Source organism: Electrophorus electricus, chromosome 15 (assembly GCF_041902795.1).
Source record: "Electrophorus electricus isolate QZ-2024a chromosome 15, ASM4190279v1, whole genome shotgun sequence".
In the NCBI taxonomy this organism is placed as follows: Eukaryota; Metazoa; Chordata; class Actinopteri; order Gymnotiformes; family Gymnotidae; genus Electrophorus; species Electrophorus electricus.
Window position 1 is genome coordinate 1,062,698 of NC_137511.1, and position 19,803 is coordinate 1,082,500.

Sequence of the window (19,803 nt, forward strand, 5' to 3'; positions counted from 1 at the left end):
GAGAGAGAGAAGGGGGTGGGGGGGAGGCACCACACATTCCACTTTTGTCCACAGCTGCTTGTGTTCGTTGCCCAGGTAGCTGCTAAACCCTTCACATTGCGAAATGTTTACACCTTCTAAAAGCAACCATCGACCTAATGCCAATGCATCACTGCTAATGAACCCAAACAGGATGTGACAAAGTTGTCTGTGTTCAGGTGGCCAGCTTTATTTGTGTAATGTGTAAATAAGACACTATCTGAGTGATACCAGAGGAGTCATGTTAGCATGCACAAGTGTCAGTTAATAGTAAGTAGACCCAACACACACACGAAACCTTTAAATCAAGCTGTGTTTAGAGTGTGTTGGGCATAGAGGTGGCGGATGTGACATTATGAAACTCTTATGGACATCTTGAAAGAATATTCTAGATTTTTTTTAATGAGGCACTACCATCTTGCGGGTTTGTTGCATCAGTTCCATAGATCCTTAGATAATCAGAGAAAATTATGTATCATATGTATCATGAAAGTTATGCATCATTATATGACATTTGTGCTATAAGTCCTACTCTTACGTGGGTGATGTAAAATGCAGTTATAACATCAGTGTCAAAGCCCACACAGCCTGCTTTGTAGCCTCTACACAACAGCTGCTTACTAAAGAAGGACTTTTAAAATCATGTGCTACTGGAATTGAGAAACTGAGATTGCCAAGTCGCTAAATATAATATATGACTTGTTTAGAGCAGCATTTTTCCTGACATGTAAATGCCATATTTAGTAAAACAGAGCTCACAAGAGGCCAATAAATGACTCTGTAAGGTGGTGTTAAATTATGGACCCATCCCCTCACACCCTCACCTACAGTGCAAACCCCTCCCAACTGGGTCTCTGAAGAAGCCACCCATTATAGACTGAGTAATAGCTAAGATGCAGCTAACCATATGCACGCTTGATGTCCTCATGCCCGGGCCTTTACAAAGGCCTGCCCTATTTTCCACTGAAGGAAAACTCTCACAAAAAAGGAAAACTCTTGTCTATTGAGCTGCTGTTTACAGAATGGCTACGTGCATAAAATCCCAATCGCTCCAAACACAGTTCTGGAGGCATTCCAGTGGTGGGATTTAAACATTTGCAGCACACACAAAAAAAGAAATTGCATATTCAAGCATGTTATGGAGTGCCTCTAGCAGCCAGCACAAAGACATATTTGAGTACAGTGAGGAAAGTACTTTGGTTAGTTTGGAGTGAGTGGAGGGGAAAAACAGCTACAGAAAAATTATAAAGAAAGAAAATGAACAAAAAAATACCTTCATCAACATCTGAAATATAGTCCTCACTGAGCATTTCGGGTACATTGGCTCTACGAACTGTTAGGAGTAATGTCCATATGAGTGGATAAACCAAACATTAGTATAAAAATCTAAGCAGCTCAGAAACATCAAAACAATGTCAAAACAATAGTCGATATAAACCAGACACATGTCTATATGGCACATGCCTGTATGAAGCTTACCTTCATCATCGGACATGTCCAGGACCTCGTTCATTGTTTCTGGAACATTCATCTTATGTTTCTCGGTCACCGTCTGTGAAAAAAAAGTTCAAACAGTGCTGAAAACAGCTAAAGAGGGCCAGTGCAGTGCTTGGACTGGACTTCACTGGCTCTGCTGCTGCAGTTCTCTGGATCTCAGCACCAGCTGTTTACCAGTAGCACAAAAAAGTTGCCCCCCCCACCCCCAAACAAAAACAAAAACAAATAACAACAATAACCAGATAACCAGCACAAAAAACTTCCTCATTTCAACCCTCTGTTTTCTCTTCATTACATAAGAAACATTTTTGCCAATTAACTAATTATTTGATGGTTGTGAGGCATATTTTACAATATTGACCAAAGACGAATGTGCAGTGTGTATGATATGCTGTAAGTGTGTATGGTGTTGTGCCTCACCATGCTGGTCAGAGTCTCCTCTGTCACGACCCTGAGTGTGTCTACCACGGATATGTAACCCAGCCGCCGTGCAATAGACAGAGCCGTGTTTCCATTCTGTACGTACAAGAAAGAAAGAAAGAAACTTATGTCATTGTATACCCACACGTGGAATTATATATAAATATATATCCACCAGTGTGGATGTACGTCATCGTGTAACACAGAAGCACATCTGAGGAATTTAAAAACCCTCATTACCTCTTATCAAACTCTCTCTCTTTGTGCTAGTGGATGAATGTTTAAGAGTCTTATTCTCTGTCCTCTTCTATGGACAGAAGCCAGAGGCACTATGTCTGCTGTAGTAAAGAAACCGTGGCCTGAACTGCATGAATGGAAGAGAGCTGCTAGCTACTGGCACTGATGGTAGATCTATAGCTGTCGTCGGAAATGCCAGACCAGTGTCTAATGCAATTGTGCAGAGTGTAACAGAGTTTAGGCTGCTGCCACAGACACAGCTTAGATAAGCAAAATGACCCAATCTCTACCATGAAACCATCTACAAGTGTCTGATTCCTGGACAGAAACCCAGAAGGTAATAGATAACCATCAGGAACAGAACTTAAGAAATACGAGCACAGGTTCAAGTTCTACTTGGCAGTTGGTGGTAAGAAGTAGGCCTGTCCCTCAGTGACTGAAATGCCAGTCAGGGATAGTCATCAACACTCGCTGAAACGCCACTCAGGGATAGTCATCAACACTCGCTGAAACGCCACTCAGGGATAGTCATCAACACTCGCTGAAACGCCACTCAGGGATAGTCATCAACACTCGCTGAAACGCCACTCAGGGATAGTCATCAACACTCGCAGAAACGCCACTCAGGGATAGTCATCAACACTCGATGAAACGCCACTCATGGATAGTCATCAACACTCGCTGAAACGCCACTCAGGGATAGTCATCAACACTCGCTGAAACGCCACTCAGGGATAGTCATCAACACTCGCTGAAACGCCACTCAGGGATAGTCATCAACACTCGCTGAAACGCCACTCAGGGATAGTCATCAACACTCGCTGAAACGCCACTCAGGGATAGTCATCAACACTCGCTGAAACGCCAGTCAGTAACAGCTGCCAATCATTTTTACTGTCAGGTTTTCTAAGAAACTATGTTATCATCATGTAAGTGGCTTAGTTTGATAATAGTAGCTTACTAGCTAAATAGCTAGCTATCTATGGATTAGCTACAGTAAGGAAATGTTAGAAGCTGCTGTCAAATTGCAATTATTTTCTTAACTTAGAAGCAACCTATTTCATACATTATGCCATGATGTACTGGGTCAGGCCATATTCTTCTCTAAACATCGCATGTTTAATTTTGCTAGGGGAGCTAGGCCTGTCTTTGCTAGCTATGTTTTGAATAATGTAAATACCCTTAGGAATTATGGGTAATAAAACTACTTTTTGAATTGGCGATTATGATAAGGAATATAATGACAACTTGAAACATTGAAATTTGAAATGGAATCAACAAAAATAAATAGGCCTAGAATGTAAAGTTTGCAAACTTTAACCTGAGATTTGAAAGTAGTCGTAATTTTCTAGTTTGAAAATGCAAGCAGTTTCAGAGGTTATGCAGTAGATCATGGATAATGGAGGTTACACTGGAGTGGAGATAAATAATGTTCAAATTTTGTGGGATATTTGGGTTGGATTTGAGAGTGTGTAATGCACCAGAAAAATTATTTAAACCTTTTCTGACAAGTGTCCTGTGAAATCTCCCTGCCTGCTTTATATCTAGCAAACCCTAGTAGTTTATTGGCCTGAAGAGCCTGTGGTATTGACAGTGAGGATTTTTTAAACATGTGTGTGTGTTAGAGCTATAAGTTGAAATGTTGTTTGGGTTAATTTTCTAAAACATATACTGTTTGTTCTGATGCATTATTTCACTGCAAGATTTTAATCAGCACTGAAGATGCTGGAGATCTTCCCTCCATACCAGATGGAGACGACCTTCCCGAGATGGGAATCTTTCCCAGGACTGGACTGAGAGCACTGAAGAGAAACACTATAGGCATTTTAATCACATAGCCAAGGAACTGACCACATACTAAAGTTTCATTACAGTAATATACACCTAAACACAAAAGATTCCAAAGACACCTGCATGAAAAAACTTTTTAAACTTATTCAAACTTAAAATTGTTAAGTGGGAAGCATGTACGTATTCTTTTCACAACACTTTCTTTCATTTAGGTTGCAGGGCCGCACCGCTAAGCCCCACTGCTAAACCCCACTGCTAAACCCCACTGCTAAGCCCCACTGCATCACCTATTCTAGTAATGTTACTGGAGCAGAGGAGTAATCACCCACTGGTTCAACATCACTGATTCATGACCTCAAACATTTGTGAAAAATTTTAAAGCACTTAAAGCTATAAGAAGGAAGCAAAGAAATCTTGGTTAAAAGGCACAAGTAAAAGACAGGAACATTTATTTAGGATGACAAATTTCAGAGTGCACTACTGCTCTACACAGTCTGTCTCAGATTACATTACTTTAAGTTATCAGCCAGCAATCGATTTCAGGATTGCGGCTGAGACTTGGGATGTGATTTTTGGATACGACGGGGCTGGGTACTAAGTTAGGTGACGGGGAGCTAAGACGTTAACAATTGAATTTCTCACATTACAGTCCAGTAAAATACTACTGCACTATGAACTACATAATAATACAAATGGATGGGTGCAGAACTTCCACAGTCTTGGTCAGCCCTATGGTAGCTAAAATATTGTTGTTAACTGTTCACAACTGGTTGGCTCCACCCTTGTAGTGGGTGGCTACACTCTTATAGTGAACGCTCACTTCTGCAGGAGAAACTTTTTAAATATTGGGGGCTTGCACTGTATGCACTGGTTCCAGTGTTCATCAGTTACAGATCGTGTGTGTGGCGACTAAACATGACGTGTACCAGCTGGATGTAATGTGTAAGTGCTGTCTCCTGCGGTGGTACCATTTATTGTTACTGTAATTGTTGTATTTATTGTCAAAATTTGGTGGAAACAAACTTGCAAATAATAATTGCATGTGGTAAACATTACCATAGAGCTTTGACATTGACTTTGACTTACACACACACACACACACACACACACACACACACTCACCACTGTGAGCTCGTTGGGGGAGGCTCTGTGCTGCAGTAGAAGGTTAATGATGTGTGTATGGCCTTGCTGGGCAGCCTGGTGCAGGGGTGTGTAGCCATTCTACACAAAAACAGACAGGGAGCGAAGGACACCTTTAACATCCTCTAGTGAGCATGGAGTTGCCCAAGATGTCACATATGTATGCATCATACAGCATGTGCATTTGTGGCTAACACACTACTTTAACAAGAGAGGCTAACACACTAACACGAGGGGCACTGGACTTGGTATTCACCTTAGTTTTGGCATTGACTTTAGCTTGGTTCTTCAGGAGGAAGTGCACCATCTTCACGTTGCCATAGTGACAGGCGACATGCAGTGGAGTGTACCCCATCTTCAGGAAGAAAGAGGGAAATGAGAGAAAGAGACAGGCAGAGAGAGCAGGAAGAAGATTATTCCATTCACTCAGTGGAACTCTCAAACTCTGAAGGATATTCTTGGCTTTATTTGTGGGGATTTGTTATAGCCTTCTCCTTCTCCAGCATAACATCACTGGCTGTTGACGTGCATGGAAGGGAGCATTAACTACTCAACATGCCATCTGTCTTACTGAACACTCGTCTGAACAGTGTAAACAGGGTGCCCCCCATCCCACCCACAATGCCAATGTCAACAACTGGAGTCCCTTCCTGGTATTTGACCGTAACCACCGGTGTGCCTGTTTTCAGGGCAGCATTGTTACCGGCACTTCTCACCGTGCTGTTCCATCTGTGGTGCCCCCAGGTTATTTTAATCACAGCCTCAATTTCATTTTTTCTTCTGTGCTCTGTGTGGGAGTGCAGCTAATTCTGTAGAGTCCTGCTCTTCCTCGGGCTCACTCCCGCGAGGTTGCGACATCCTCTGTGGAGCGATCCGAAGAGTGCGTACTTCGCGGTCTGTGGGGTATCGACCGGCCTGCTGTCTGCCAGACTCACTTCTCCCTTCCTCACTGTGGTTGCACCCACTGACCTTGAACAGCTACTTTGTACTTGAATGACGCACAGTGAGGTGAGGGAGCACCATTCGTGTGTGAGATACCATGTGAGGCATTTGTAGTTCACCTTAGCCGTGCAGTGCTGTGTACCTTAGTTTCAGGGTCCACCATGGCGCCTTGGTTAACCAGAACTTCAGCCACGTTGACTTTGTCCTCCTGGGCAACCAAGTGAAGGGCTGTCAGTCCACTCTGAAACAGCCAACACAAATCTTTCAGACTAAAGGAAAACTGTGGTGTGCAGACACTGCCAGTAACTCCTCACTTTCTTTTTGCTTTTCACTCAGTTTAGTTGTTTGTCATTCCTACTCCATGACAGTCATTCCCAATTTTTTATGGTAATATCATCAGTCCAAAAGTGCTCGGGTGTGTGAAGTCGTCGTATGTTATTAATCCACCAACCGTATAACATTGCTACACAACCTTACCAATTATGTAGGAGAGCGCTAGTCACTTAGCGTCTGGCACAACTGAATGGAGGACTGGGAATAAAAGAAAGGAAAAACCATGTGTGTGGTGTTTACGAGCCACCAGCGACTCTGAAATACTTCACTCTAGATGGAGAGAATCTGAGTGTATTGACCAGTAAACGTCAGTTACTGAACTCACTCTCACTTTTAAAAAGGTCACAAAGTCGGAAGGTCAAGCCGGTAACTGAGCCTGTACATCAGATCGCCTTTCAACTTTCTAAAACCTAAAGAAGAATCCTTCAAACCTAAAGAAGAATCCTTCACCGGAGATATGAACACTTCAGAACATTCCAAATACTACTATTACTAGTACTACAGCATAATAGTTATATGTAAAATAGCCATTATAATAATAGCATTCTCACTTCACCGATAGCTACAATAGAAATGAAATAAATGAAGATACAATAGAAGATAAAATATAAAACAGAATAAAATAAAGCAGCAGAAAATAGAGGGCAGAAGTCACATAAAACATCAATTGCTACTTAAAAACTAATGTAACGGTGAACGGCGAGGAGGTGGACGCAAGTGCGGAGAATAGCAAGCTTTATTATGGGCAAATCCAAAATCAGAGTCGTTGTAGTAGTCCAGGGTCATATTACCAACACGGACAGCATGGGTATATATTATAAACAAACAAAAACATATGAAAGCACACAGCGGAAACAGGCTATAACAGATATGAGAAAAAACTCGGGGCTAAGAAACACGAAGGCTAGCTAGGACATACGGAGTACAAACTTACAGGGATACAGAGACGGGCTTTCAAAAACATTCATACATTTAAACCAATCAAACACAATGAACCTAACACATGCATTCAAATAAACAATGAACAGCCAAAACACAGGGCATCAGACATGGTTTAAATACATGAACTTAACAAGGTAGCAACGAGGGACTGGTGTAGAAAATCAAACGGGGCGGAGAAAACGAAACTACGGCATGGAACTAAAATACCTCAGACAGGGAAAACATGGAACACGGAAGCTGGGAGGGACTAACAATGACAACTAATCTGACAAGAACATCGAACATAATCTAACATTACTCTAAAATGAGGCTAAATCATGACGCGGCCTCTGGTCACTGCCAAAAAGATGGAGAGCTCCCCTCAGCACTCTGTGGTCGGGAGGTACCTGTGTGTGGCACTGCAGTAACACCAACAATAATCAATTCAGCAAGGCAGGACCCCTGGAAGGTCAGTCAGAGTTACTTAAATCCAGTTCTGAAAGACAGGAAGCCAGTGCCACTGTCTGGCAAATATAACCCCTAATTCTCAACGTTTTGCTGTGACACTGCTTCCTGTCTTTAAGCTAGAGGTGGATGTCTCTGCTGGACCAAAAAGAAATGTATGAAAGTAGTTCAGAACAGACAACACTAAAGCAAGGATGAGGCCTTTTAAAAGAGACAACAGGTCCATGACACAGTATGTGTGTGTTAGGAATGAGACATTATATGTGTGGGTATTATATGATTGAGACTTGTCTGAATGCCCTCACCTTGTTAGCGAGGTTGATGGCGGCATCGCGGGCAAGCAGCAGGGTGACCATGTCCACGTTGCCCTCCTGGGCGGCGAGGTGCAGGGCAGTGATACCCTGCCGGGTGACGGCGTTGGTGTCTGCGCCATATTCTAGCAAGGTGGTGGCAATCTCCATCTGATTCTTCTTGGCAGCTATGTGCAGAGGCGTGTAGCCATTCTGGGGGGGTGGGGAGAGATAGAGAGAGACAGAGAGAAAGAGGGAGAGAGAGCGAGAGAGAGAGAGGGAGGGTACTAGTTGAGAGGTATAATGAGAACCAGGCCAGGCTCAGTAAACATGAAGGTATATAAGAGAGATGGTGTAAGGGGGTTAAGTACTGAAACGTTATAGATGGGACGTTGGGTATAGAAGACACGTCATTTTTGGGGGGAAAAGCAGCGAGCTCATTCCAGAGCACCAGGCAGAAAGAAAAAATACATTTCCCATGTTGCCTTGCACAGGATGCCTGGAAAACCCACGAGCCTCCAAACCACCAGCGCCACTGCCTGTTGCAGATCTATGACATTTCCAAAACAGCAACCAGCTTTGTCCAAATCTGACAGAACGACCGTCAGATGGTGACAGAGGCAATGAAAGGAGACCAGGGGCTGAGCGTCAGCCTTGGAGACGTCAGAAGAAAAAAAACAGAACAGACCAGCTGTTTGAAATGTCAGTGAATGGGAACACCAGAGTCAGCACTGACGTCATGGCACTCAAGGCTGGCGTGGGCTGGGCAGGCACCAGCCACAACGCTTCCTGGCTCCCCCTTTGGTGCTTGTTTGTCGTTGGGGAGACAAATAAACAAGTGGCTCAGCATTTTTGGCCCAAGGTCCCAGTGGGCTCGTTTGGGATTATACCAAAGTAGAGTGCCTCTCACTGCCAGCATGCAGATGTCCCATCTGAGCTGGAGCGCAGTTAGGGACTCCAAACAAAAAGGGCTTAACAGGTCTCACGGTCTGGGTACTGAAGGTTTGGACTGTGAGGGGCAGGCTCTGTGCTGGAACTGGCGATCCAGGCCATGGTGCTGTTGTTTAATCAAACAGACCGAGTCAAGACATCCTCGGAGTTTGCTTTCCCTAGTGTTTATAGAGGAATCAGTTACTCAGTCTGCTGCTGAGACTTGCAACGTGTGTGAGGTTACGTGCAGGGGGGAGGAGTGTGGGTGTTGTGTGTGCATGTCTGTGTGTATGTGGTCGCAAAAATCAGAAATGCTTACTGCTTACTGGTGCTGAACCACTTATAAAACCCAGATGCATACGATTGTCCAGAGTCCACTGGGATGAGAGAGGGCCATCTCACCACAGACCAAAGAGCCGAGCCTGACAAGAGACTCTAATTGGTTGGGCAGACTGCCTCCACAAGAGGCCATACCAGTTATTTTGAGGGACCCCGAAGGACGGCTTGTTCCTTGCTGGGAGTCTTGAGGTAGCAGAGATAGCAGCAGGGCAGCAGCAGGGACTGAGCGTGGCGGAGAGCCGTGTGAATAAGGACACCCACACGCTCACCAGGCTGTGCGTTGGACTGCAAGCCGGATGATGGAAAAAGAAAGGAATGTTGTCGGGAAGCAGCGTGCTGTGTGTGTGCTGGGATTGTAGGAACCAAGGATGTGTGCTGTATGTATTGTAGGTGGTGTGAGTGTGTGTGTGTGTGTGTGTGTGCGCGCGCGCGCTCGTGAATGTGTGTGTGTGCACATGTGTGTGCTGGGTTTGTAGGAACCAAGGGTGTGCTGTATGTATTGTAGGTGGTGTGAGTGTGTGTGTGTGTGTGTGTGAGAGTGTGTTTGTGTGTGTGTAAGTGCGCGCGTGTGTGTGCGTGCATGTGTGTGTGTTGGGTTTGTAGGAACCAAGGGTGTGTGCTGTATATATTGAAGGTGGTGTGTGTGTGTGTGTGTGTTATAACTCCCTGCAGGCCAAATAGAAACATCTGAAGTTCTTGACCTCATCCAAATGCTTTTTATTAAAACTGATACTTTCATTTGAAAAACTAAGTCAAACAATTGACTTTTGGTTACAGAAGTTAAGGAAGGTGGTGTGTGTGTGTGTGTGTGTGTGTGTGTGTGTGTGTGTGTGTGTGTGTGTGTAGGGTTAGGAGTAGGTGTCGCATTCATTATCCATATGAATCATTATGTTAATGAAATGCCCCTACAAGGATAATAAACAAGACTGTGTGTGTGTGTGTGTGTGTGTGTGTGTGTGTGTGTGTGTGAGAGACTGTGTGTGTGTATGCACATGCATGTTGGATGTGTAGGTTAGGGGCTACAACATTTATTAGCTACAGTAATCATTATGTCAATGGAAGCTCCCTACAAGGATATTAAACTGGACTGTCTGTGTGTGTACACGTGTGTGTGGGCATATTGGATGTGAAGGATTATAACATTAATGTGCTACAGTAATCATTATGTCAATGGAAGGTCCTGCAAGGAGAGTGTGTATGTGTGAGACAGAGAGTGTGTGTGTGTGTGTGTGCGCATGTGTGTGTGTGTGTGTACACGTGTGTGTGGGCATGTTGGATGTGTAGGATTGTAACATTAATGTGCTACAGTAATCATTATGTCAATGGAAGGTCCGGCAAGGAGAGTGTGTATGTGTGAGAGTGTGTGTGTGTGTGTGTGTGTGTGCATGTTGGATGTGTAGGATTGTAACATTAATGTGCTACAGTAATCATTATGTCAATGGAAGGTCCGGCAAGGAGAGTGTGTATGTGTGTGTGTGTGTGTGTGTGTGTGTGTGTGTACACGTGTGTGTGGGCATGTTGGATGTGTAGGATTGTAACATTAATGTGCTACAGTAATCATTATGTCAATGGAAGGTCCTGCAAGGAGAGTGTGTATGTGTGAGAGAGTGTGTGTGTGAGAGAGTGTGTGTGTGTGTGTGTGTAGGTTAGTACCTTGGCGGCAGCGTGGGGTGAAGCCCCCTGATCCAGGAGGAGGAGAGCCACTTTCTGGTTATCGTAGTGCGCAGCTACATGCAGTGGGGTTAGACCACTCTACACATACACACACACACACACACACACACACACACACACACACACACACACACACACACACACACACACACACACACACAATTTGCATATGAATTGGCGTGAGACAAACCATTAGCAGGCCATCTGAATTAAAACACTCATTTGAACTGATCAACTTCAAAGCCCCAGTCAGGATGCACTGGTGCTGACCTGGGAGCTGCCCCGAGGACGTCACACCCCACTGCATGCCTCACTGTAGTAGTGCTGTTCAACAACCTCTTATTTCCAGACTACAACTGGGCTGGGGGCGGTTATCACGTAAATAGCAGAATTTAACCTCAATAAGATGCAGAATTTAACCTCAAAGTGAGACCTATCCAGTCAGAACGCCCCCATCTCTCCTCCATAAGAAAAGTCCTGACTTTGGGCTTGTTATCTGAGAAGTGCATATTTGTGAAATATTGCCAGAAATCCTTGAACTTTTCACTGGTAATAAAATATTTGAATGCAAACATGTTATATGACATAAAAATGGTTTATAATAGAAACTAGAGCTGTAAATTAGTATAAGTGGCACAGAAAGAACCTGCTGAAGGCTTAAAGATAAAAGGTGTGCTCTTTTGTATTTGTGGGTCTGTGGTGGTGTAATAAATTCCTGCTAAAATAAACTCTGCAGTCATTACACAACAGACTGAGAGGTGCAAAATGAGCAGAAAACAGGCTACAGTTTGGCCAACCAAAAACAGATCTAACATGACTCATGTGTGAAGGCCTAAAGCTCTTTCACAACACTTCCACTTTTACCGCCCTCATACTCTTCTCAGAAAACGTACAAAGACACCAGAGGTGGAACCACCACTAACGGCATTTGAGCATTGGGTTTCAGACAATGGGTGGCTGTCTGGATGGTTGGGGCACCCTGCTCCCAGTCCTCTGGTTCCGCTCACCTTTCCGGAAGCGTCTGGAGGGGCTCTCTTCTGCAGCAGGAGGTTGGCCACCTCGATCTTGCCGTACTTGGCTGCCACATGTAGCGGCGTGAATCCCTTCTGGAAGGAGAAAAGGATGAAAGCAAAGCAGGATCATACAGTCAAAATCAGGCGGTTACGTGTCCTGTAGACTCCTGGACCTGTGCGCGAATCAAACAGTCCACAGTTAACCTGGCATCAGTGCTGTCTATACAAGTGGACACCTGGAGGTGTTGAGAGAAAGTGACCAGAAGCAGAAGAGTGTGCTGGGAGGAAACCTCCTATCATGTTCCACAGTTCTCCTCCCTGTTGAGAAACCCCAACCCAGGGCCGTGTGGTGCTATTGCCCAAGGTACAGCACCAGTGTGACAGAGAGAACAGGCAGAGAGCATGAAGAGAAGTCCAGGCTTGGACCGCAGACAGAGGTGACGATTTACATCGTCCCTGCAAACATCAATAAGACCAACCACTATGACACTGTGGCTTTAGAATGTCTGAGAGAAGGGGGGTCATTAGAGTAGCGTGAACTCACAGCACCTGAGAACGATGCAGCCAGTCTGTTCTTCCTCTGTGAGCATATTCCCACGATGAGAGACTGAGGCAGCACCTCAGGCATGTTTGTCTACATCTGTAGTCATGCCACAGTCACAAAGACAAAACGCTCACAGGGATTTTGTGCTACAGTTAATTGTGGCAGACAGTGGAATGCGCAGGGATGTCAAAAGTGTCACAGAGGTGACAGATGTTTTAAGTTGTGTTCCAGGGGCGTGTCATTGAAGCGCTTTATTGAGGGTGACCTTCTCTCTTATACACACACACACACACAGGCACGACACCCCCCTCCTCACGCACAGGTCCCTAACCTAACGAGTCCTTCTCAAGGACACATCCATCATTCGTTAATGCTCACACACCACTGTGTCAAACGCGTCGCAGTGCCACTCACGACTTTTTCCACAGTGCCTTACAAAGAGTGTGAGCAGAAAGGCCCGAGTGCCTGCGAGCCTCATTCCATCAGAAGCGCTGAGTCATTATCTAGCAGCATAGCCGTCGGCCATGATGGATCAGCTCCTGTCTACTTTAAGTGTCAGAAAGACAAACCTGTGGCCCTGCAGTCAGCGGAAACAGCCAGGCTGAGAACCCCCACCACTTTCAAACTGTCAAAGTGGAGATTAAACAAGTAGGGGTGTGGGGTGGGGGGAGGTCTACATTATGTGGATGCGCTGTTCAAATAGTCCCACCCACCGTCCATTCCCTGGCTCAGTGACAGAGCAGAATGGAAGACCTTAATAAACCGAGATCTGTTTAAAGGATATTTTCTATTAGTTGGGCTGACAGGAGCATGTGTGTGTGTGTATGTGTGTTTGTGTGTATGTGTCACACACCACTGCTAACGGTGCCAGCCGCCTCCAGATATGCCAGTGAGGTAGACTGGCCTGATCTGCAGTAGTGTATGACTCACACACACACAGTACTGCATTGCACTGCAGAGGCGACAGAACTGCAAATCCTACAGTTCCTTCACAATCCCCACATACGTTCCAGTGTATGTTACCCTGAACATCATTTCCAAAATATACAACAACACCAAATTACCAAATTAGTTCTATAATAATAAGAATCACTGGGTTGCAAGCCCACTTGTGTGTGAGAGTGTGTGCGTGCGTGAGAGAGAGTGTGTGCGTGCGTGTGAGAGAGTGTGTGCGTGTGTGTGTGTGATAAAAAGTCACCGACCTTGGTGGTAATGCCCAGTGAAGCGCCCTGCTCCAGCAGGGTGGAGGCTACGTCTTTGTGCCCCTCGCGGGCGGCCAGATGCAGAGGGGTGTAACCCGACGTGCTGGTGGCGTCGGCGGAGGCACCATGCTGCAGCAGCTGTTGCACAATGTCGGGCTTCCCCAGGCGACTGGCAATGTGCAGAGGGGTCTGTTCATCCTGTACACACACACACACACACACACACACACACACACACACACACACACACACACACACACACACACACACACACACACACACACACACACACATTTGCTCCCTCAATAAGATAAAGTGGACTCCTTTGGATTCTCTCTCAGTGTTTATACAAAGAAACTAACTTATGGAAATAAAGCAACAATGGTTGTGCATTAACAAATAAACAAGCCAGATGTTTCTCATTAGCATAAGAATGTGAGGTGCAGCACTCCAGTCAGAGGAGCACTGCAGTCTACAGATGTTTTCTGTACGGTACTTCATACACTCACACTACACGCTTCACTATACAAAATCACCACAGCTTGTATCACCAAATGTGTGTGTGTGTGTGAGCTAAACTAGACAGAGTTGTGTACAGACCACAGGTACTGTAAAACCACTACACGTGAGAAGAACTTCCCGCTGTGTCCCTCTTACCTTAGACCTGGTATCCACCAGAGCTCGGTTCTGCACCAGATACTTGACCACACCTGTCTGTCCAGCTCTGGCAGCCATGTGAAGTGCTGTCTCCCCCCTCTAAAACACACACACACACACACACACACACACACACACACGCGCGTGCGCAAACTCTCAGTAAACAAGTTTCTGGGGAAATATGCCACTGCGCTGAGTGTGTGTGTGTGTGTGTGTGTGTGTGTGTGTGTGTGTGTGTGGGTGTGTGTGTGTGTGTGTGTGCGTGCCTGTGTGTGTGTGTGTGTGCGTGCCTGCGTGCGTGTCAGACCCAGCCCCCTTTTCCTCTGAACCAGTCAGCTTCTTTCTTTATTGTGACTGCTACAACCTGTAGCACACCACAGAGCGTGTTTCTATGGAAACAGCGGACCAGAGCTGGCCCGGTCCCTGTCTGACATCACAGGGGGGCGGGGCAGTGGCGGAGGGGTCAGGGGCGGAGCAGCTGAATTTGATTACAGTCTAAGTGCAGGCCTGGAACTGTAATTATGAGTGTTAGCAGACCAGACCTGCTCTCAGACCCTTGTTTAAGCACAAAGACCAAGACTATTATTACCCTAAAAGGCCTTAGTGCACGAGACACAGAAAACAGCAAGGCAACAGCATGCAGGCGATGGGAGACACACACCCTTCTGGGGAAGAAGTCCACTGTCTCACTTTTACATTATTAACCTCTTTTTGGTGATTGGCTGTGTGGGGTGAAAGGCTGATACCGGGGTGGGGGGGGTTGCTCACCACATTAGCCGTGTTTGGCGACGCGCCGTGATTCATCAACTGTGTCACAATGTTTTCATGTCCCATAAAGGCAGCCACATGAATCGGTGTGAGTCCCGACTGGTGGAGAAAGAGAAGAAAAGAGAGAAACAGAGCGAGAAATTGAGAAAGAGAGAAAAAAACACCCTGAAGTTTGAAGTAACATTACCTCACTGCATAACGGCAAAGCTTTCATCACCAAACAGTAACGGCACGGTGCTGCTTAGTGTCAGTGTTACAGAAGATAACAGAAGATGAGATATAAACAGATCAACAGTCCACTCAACATGCCCACAAATGTTTGATACAGCTTGTCCAAGCTGAGATCACTCTATGAGTAATACACAGGCCACAGCAAACCATGGATGACCACACACACACACACACACCCAGATGAAACTACTACTCATTCTCTTTCTCTCTCTCACCTCCGTCACTGCCTGGATGGATGCGCCATGCTTCAGCAGTAGCTCCATCACTTTGCTCCTGTTCTTCTTGCAGGCGATATGGAGCGGTGTAAACCCATTCTACAAACACAAAGCCCCAGTTAGAGCCCACGTCTGCCCTCCCCGCGGCACGGAGACGCCTCCTTTGCTTCTAGTGCTTCCACAGCCCTCGGACACGCTAGGTGAACATGTGCGTGCCAAATGGAGCTGAGGTGTTCACACCGCTGCCGTTGGGAAGTTTGGCAAACTCCTGTTTCTACGGCTTCCTTTCAGTTTCTTCCTGTTTTTCTCTTTAGTAAACTTCAGGGACGCACCCATTCTGTTCCGATTACTTAAGATTATGACGGCATACTCGCTGTCCTCAGCCAAGTGTGTGTGTGTGTGTGTGTGTGCGTGCATGCGTGTGTGTGTGTGTGTGTGGATGAATATGTGTTTGTGTGTTTGTGTGTGTGCGTGCATGCGTGTGTGTTTGAGTGTGTGGATGAATATGTGTTTGTGTGTTTGTGTGTGTGCGTGCATGCGTGTGTGTGTGTGTGTGTGTGTGTGGATGAATATGTGTTTGTGTGTGTGTGTGTGTGCGTGCATGCGTGTGTGTGTGAGTGTGTGTTTTACAGTTTACCATGATGCTGTTTATGGAAATAGCAGACCTAATGTAACTGTCTCTGGATATAAGCAAATCTGCGCTCTGTTGCATGGCCAAGGTACACGGCCAGTATTTGAGGTGTGGCCCATTCATTTGGAAACACAGCAAATGAAACCGATGCCTGGAATTAGCCGGGACACCAAGCAGGAACTTATCTGCTCGTGACAAATCTTAAATGTAAAGTCCACATATTCTGGAACCATGCTCCTGTGTCCTACCCAGGGACGCTACCCGGCCATGCAGCGAGGGCTGTTCTGTTGGTCTGCACCCACCAGAGCTTTGGCGTTGGGGTTCGCCTTCTTGTCCACGATGACTTTGGCCACCTTGTAGTGTCCACAGTGGGCGGCCACGTGCAGGGCGGTCAGGTAGTCGTTGGTGACGTCATCCACGGGCATGTCGTGGTGGAGCAGGAGTTGGACGCAGTTCAGGTGGTCTCCCTGCGTGGCCATGTGTAGCGGAGACAGGCCGTTCTGTGGGGCACACACACACACACACACACACACACACACACACAGGAATGAACCAGGCGGGGCACAGATGGGGGTTATGGCTACGTGTGTGCTTATGGATGGTGGGACCGTACTTTGGTCTTGGACAGAATCTGAGCTCCACGGTCCAGCAGCATCTCCACGACTTGCTCGTGACCGCTACGAGCGCCGCAGTGCAGAGGGGTCAGACCGTCCTGTGGGTTCGAGAAACACATACACACACATTCGTTTTCCAGCCTGTTTGCCACTAGAGAGCAGACCCCTCCAGCAGCCTCCGTACTGCACAGCCACGCTGGCTCCTTCCTGTCACATGGACCACGTTCCACATCAGGGCTTTTTTTGTGTGCAGATACATCAGCTGTGCGTTACTCCTAAACAGAGCGAATGTCGTGCACATGCTGCCCCTGAGTGATGAGACTTCTCTCACTCTCCAGACGTTCTTTTTATGTTGTGCAACTGGCATAAGCAATAACTGCTGAAGTCACTACAGGGAGGTTCACTGGGACCAGAAATAAAGGCACGGTTAAATCTGCCTGGTTAAAATACACCTACCACAAATTAATGAGTATTTAATAAGAAGGGTTCTGCTATTTTATTGGTTCTACTAAATTAGAGCAACTGACTCAAGGAAATCACTATTATTTCTGCTGTTTTGTCTCTAATATACTGTTCAAAGATAACATGCACTGTACAGTAGCTAATGCCAAGTAAAGGATAAAAACTTCCTATGGTTTATATATAGTGTGCAACTCTGACCTTGGTTCTGGCATCGATCCGGGCACCTCGGTCCAGTAACAGTTTGACCATATTCCTGTTCCCTCTCTTTGACGCCACATGTAGAGGCGTAATGTCATTCTGTAACAGTCAGGGGCAGAACAAATGACACATGATGGGAAACAGTGTGACAGACCACCTATTTTGACCTTAAGACACAAGGTAATATTTCTTCTCATGTTTGTTATTTTTTGCTTTTTACTGTGATACTGTTACAGCAATGACAGTCATAAAAGTCCTGAGTCTGTTGGTACTCTGGCAGTGCTGGGCACAACAACCTCTGAACTGGACCACAGTGGAACTGAACCACACCACCCTCTAGTGTCAGTCCACTCTGTTACCACTGAGTGCAAATTCAGTGACCCCTCCCCCTAACGACCGTCATGTTGAATTTGATCCTTTTTGGTACTGTGATGTCCATCAGTAGGCTCATCTCTGACTGCATGACCTGGACACTCAGGTCTGAGTGCTGGTTCTTCACATAAGAAAACAAAACAGTCCACTGACATCACACGGCCTAATGTGTGGAACACTGTACAGCTGCAAAGATTCATTTCTGTGTTTGATGTGTGTGTGTGATGGCATTCTGGATGCGGGTTTGAACTCTCACCCTGGCTCTGAAGTCCACAGCGGCACCGCGGTTCAGGAGTAACGTGGCCACGTTGATGTTGCCATAGTGAGCTGCAATGTGCAGAGGGGTGAAGCCACTCTGGAAAGTGGGGGTGTCAGAGGGGAGAGAACAAGGGGTCAAGGCTTATGAAACAGACATCCAAGGGTCACGATCGGTCTCTGAAGGCTCGGGTGCACAACAGGATGGGACACCAGCCAGGCAGAGCGCAGGCGTGGAGCCGTGAGGAGTGGCACATCCCTCGAGCCAACGCCGTCCCCACCCCGTCCCCGAATGTGGGACGTCCGAGCAGTTCTGGAGACCTGGTGTTGCGTGTGCTGGAGGTGAGGCTGTGGGTCGGTGTAGAGGGACGTGGCTCCTCAGGGCTCAAAGCGGTACCAACCACCAGGCCTCAGGCCCAGTGCTGCCAGACAGACACTGAGCCAGGGAGGAATTCTTGGGCAAACATGCATGCACAATGCACTGCACCGAAGGAATGGTACTCAGCTGGCAGGAATATGGCACCATAAACAACCACAAATCAGGCATTAGCCAAACGTCACTGACACGTTTCTTGTCACTCGTCATTGCGAAGTTTGAGTACAAGGTCTACGTGCGGCTTCTGGAGAGTATACCTGATTATAAGTTCATTATAACCACTTGGCAGTGAAAATCTACGGTTAAATTCAAGTAATCAGAACTGCATGTGAAGCTGCGAGTCTCCCTGGCCTGCAAGACTGGCCAGTGGTGTTAGTGGACACCCAGGGGTCAGAGGTTACGGTTTTAGTCTCTTGTGAGTCGTGCATAAGGGTCAGTAACAGTGGCATTCAAGGTGGAACTTTCTTGTAGCCATGGCAGGTCAGAAGAAGCAGACATTTGCAGTGAGAGGGAAGAGAACGAGAGAGAGAGAGAGAGAGAGAGAGAGAGAGAGAGAGAGAGAGAGAGAGAGAGAGAGAGAGAGAGAGAGAGAGAGAGAGAGAGAGAGAGGTGACTCCAGCTATCAGTGGTTGTTGGAACTGTCTGTGAAGTGAGTTCAGGAGTCAGGATCAGAGTGGAGATGTGCCCCCTAGAGGAGATCTGCGGCCAAACTGTGTCTTACTTTCTTTGATGCAACCCTTCTAATATAATATTGTTCAAAAAGGCAGGTACAGTAGAACTTTTATTTTAGACAATAGAATTTTGAATGCTTAGTGTATGCAAGACAAATCTGATGGCCCAAAGCAAAGAAGAGAATTAAACATGGCATCTATCTGCCTGAGTGAGCCATCTGATTAGCGAGGTCTGACTGAGGTCTGACTGAGGTCTCCCACTACAGGTGTCTGTCTGCAGGATTCCTTGTCCAGCAGTCTGCTTGAACCCCCAGTCTCCAGTTCCGTACAGCGTGAACCAATGAGAAGAAGCAGAGCACATGGGTGGGCGGGGTGATACAGCAGCGGGGGGCGGGCAGGTATGGGCGGGGAGAGGGGCATATGTACCTCTGTCGTTCTATTCACCATCAGCTACGTCAGTGCCCGCCCACCGGCCGAGAGGGAGAGAGAACGGGACGGTTAGTGCTTCACACAGTCACAACGACAGGCACCAAAAGCTGTAGGGCGGATCCATGGTGCAGGACAGTCAACACGCACAAGACAAAAAACGAAAAAACA

The 19,803-nt window shown here is 46.4% G+C and overlaps 1 protein-coding gene across 24 annotated transcripts in view; it reads right to left on the bottom strand.

Annotated features, from left to right (window-relative positions):
• Positions 1-19,803, bottom strand: part of ank3b (ankyrin 3b) — a 121,114-nt gene that overhangs the window by 36,883 nt on the left and 64,428 nt on the right. For 14 of the 24 annotated variants that reach the window (XM_081697705.1, XM_081697704.1, XM_035533848.2 and 11 more), the window contains exons 7-24: positions 19,633-19,656; positions 18,161-18,259; positions 17,533-17,631; positions 16,872-16,970; positions 16,561-16,758; positions 15,628-15,726; positions 15,182-15,280; positions 14,414-14,512; positions 13,757-13,954; positions 12,005-12,103; positions 10,977-11,075; positions 8,070-8,267; positions 6,188-6,286; positions 5,360-5,458; positions 5,086-5,184; positions 1,936-2,031; positions 1,498-1,570; positions 1,292-1,351 (exon numbers count right to left, since the gene is read on the bottom strand). In XM_081697705.1, coding sequence (XP_081553831.1) covers positions 1,292-1,351; positions 1,498-1,570; positions 1,936-2,031; positions 5,086-5,184; positions 5,360-5,458; positions 6,188-6,286; positions 8,070-8,267; positions 10,977-11,075; positions 12,005-12,103; positions 13,757-13,954; positions 14,414-14,512; positions 15,182-15,280; positions 15,628-15,726; positions 16,561-16,758; positions 16,872-16,970; positions 17,533-17,631; positions 18,161-18,259; positions 19,633-19,656 — 1,936 coding nt within the window. The remainder of the gene's footprint in view (positions 1-1,291; positions 1,352-1,497; positions 1,571-1,935; positions 2,032-5,085; positions 5,185-5,359; positions 5,459-6,187; positions 6,287-8,069; positions 8,268-10,976; positions 11,076-12,004; positions 12,104-13,756; positions 13,955-14,413; positions 14,513-15,181; positions 15,281-15,627; positions 15,727-16,560; positions 16,759-16,871; positions 16,971-17,532; positions 17,632-18,160; positions 18,260-19,632; positions 19,657-19,803) is intronic. The other 10 variants (XM_035533851.2, XM_081697721.1, XM_081697725.1 and 7 more) reach the window with 5 other exon arrangements.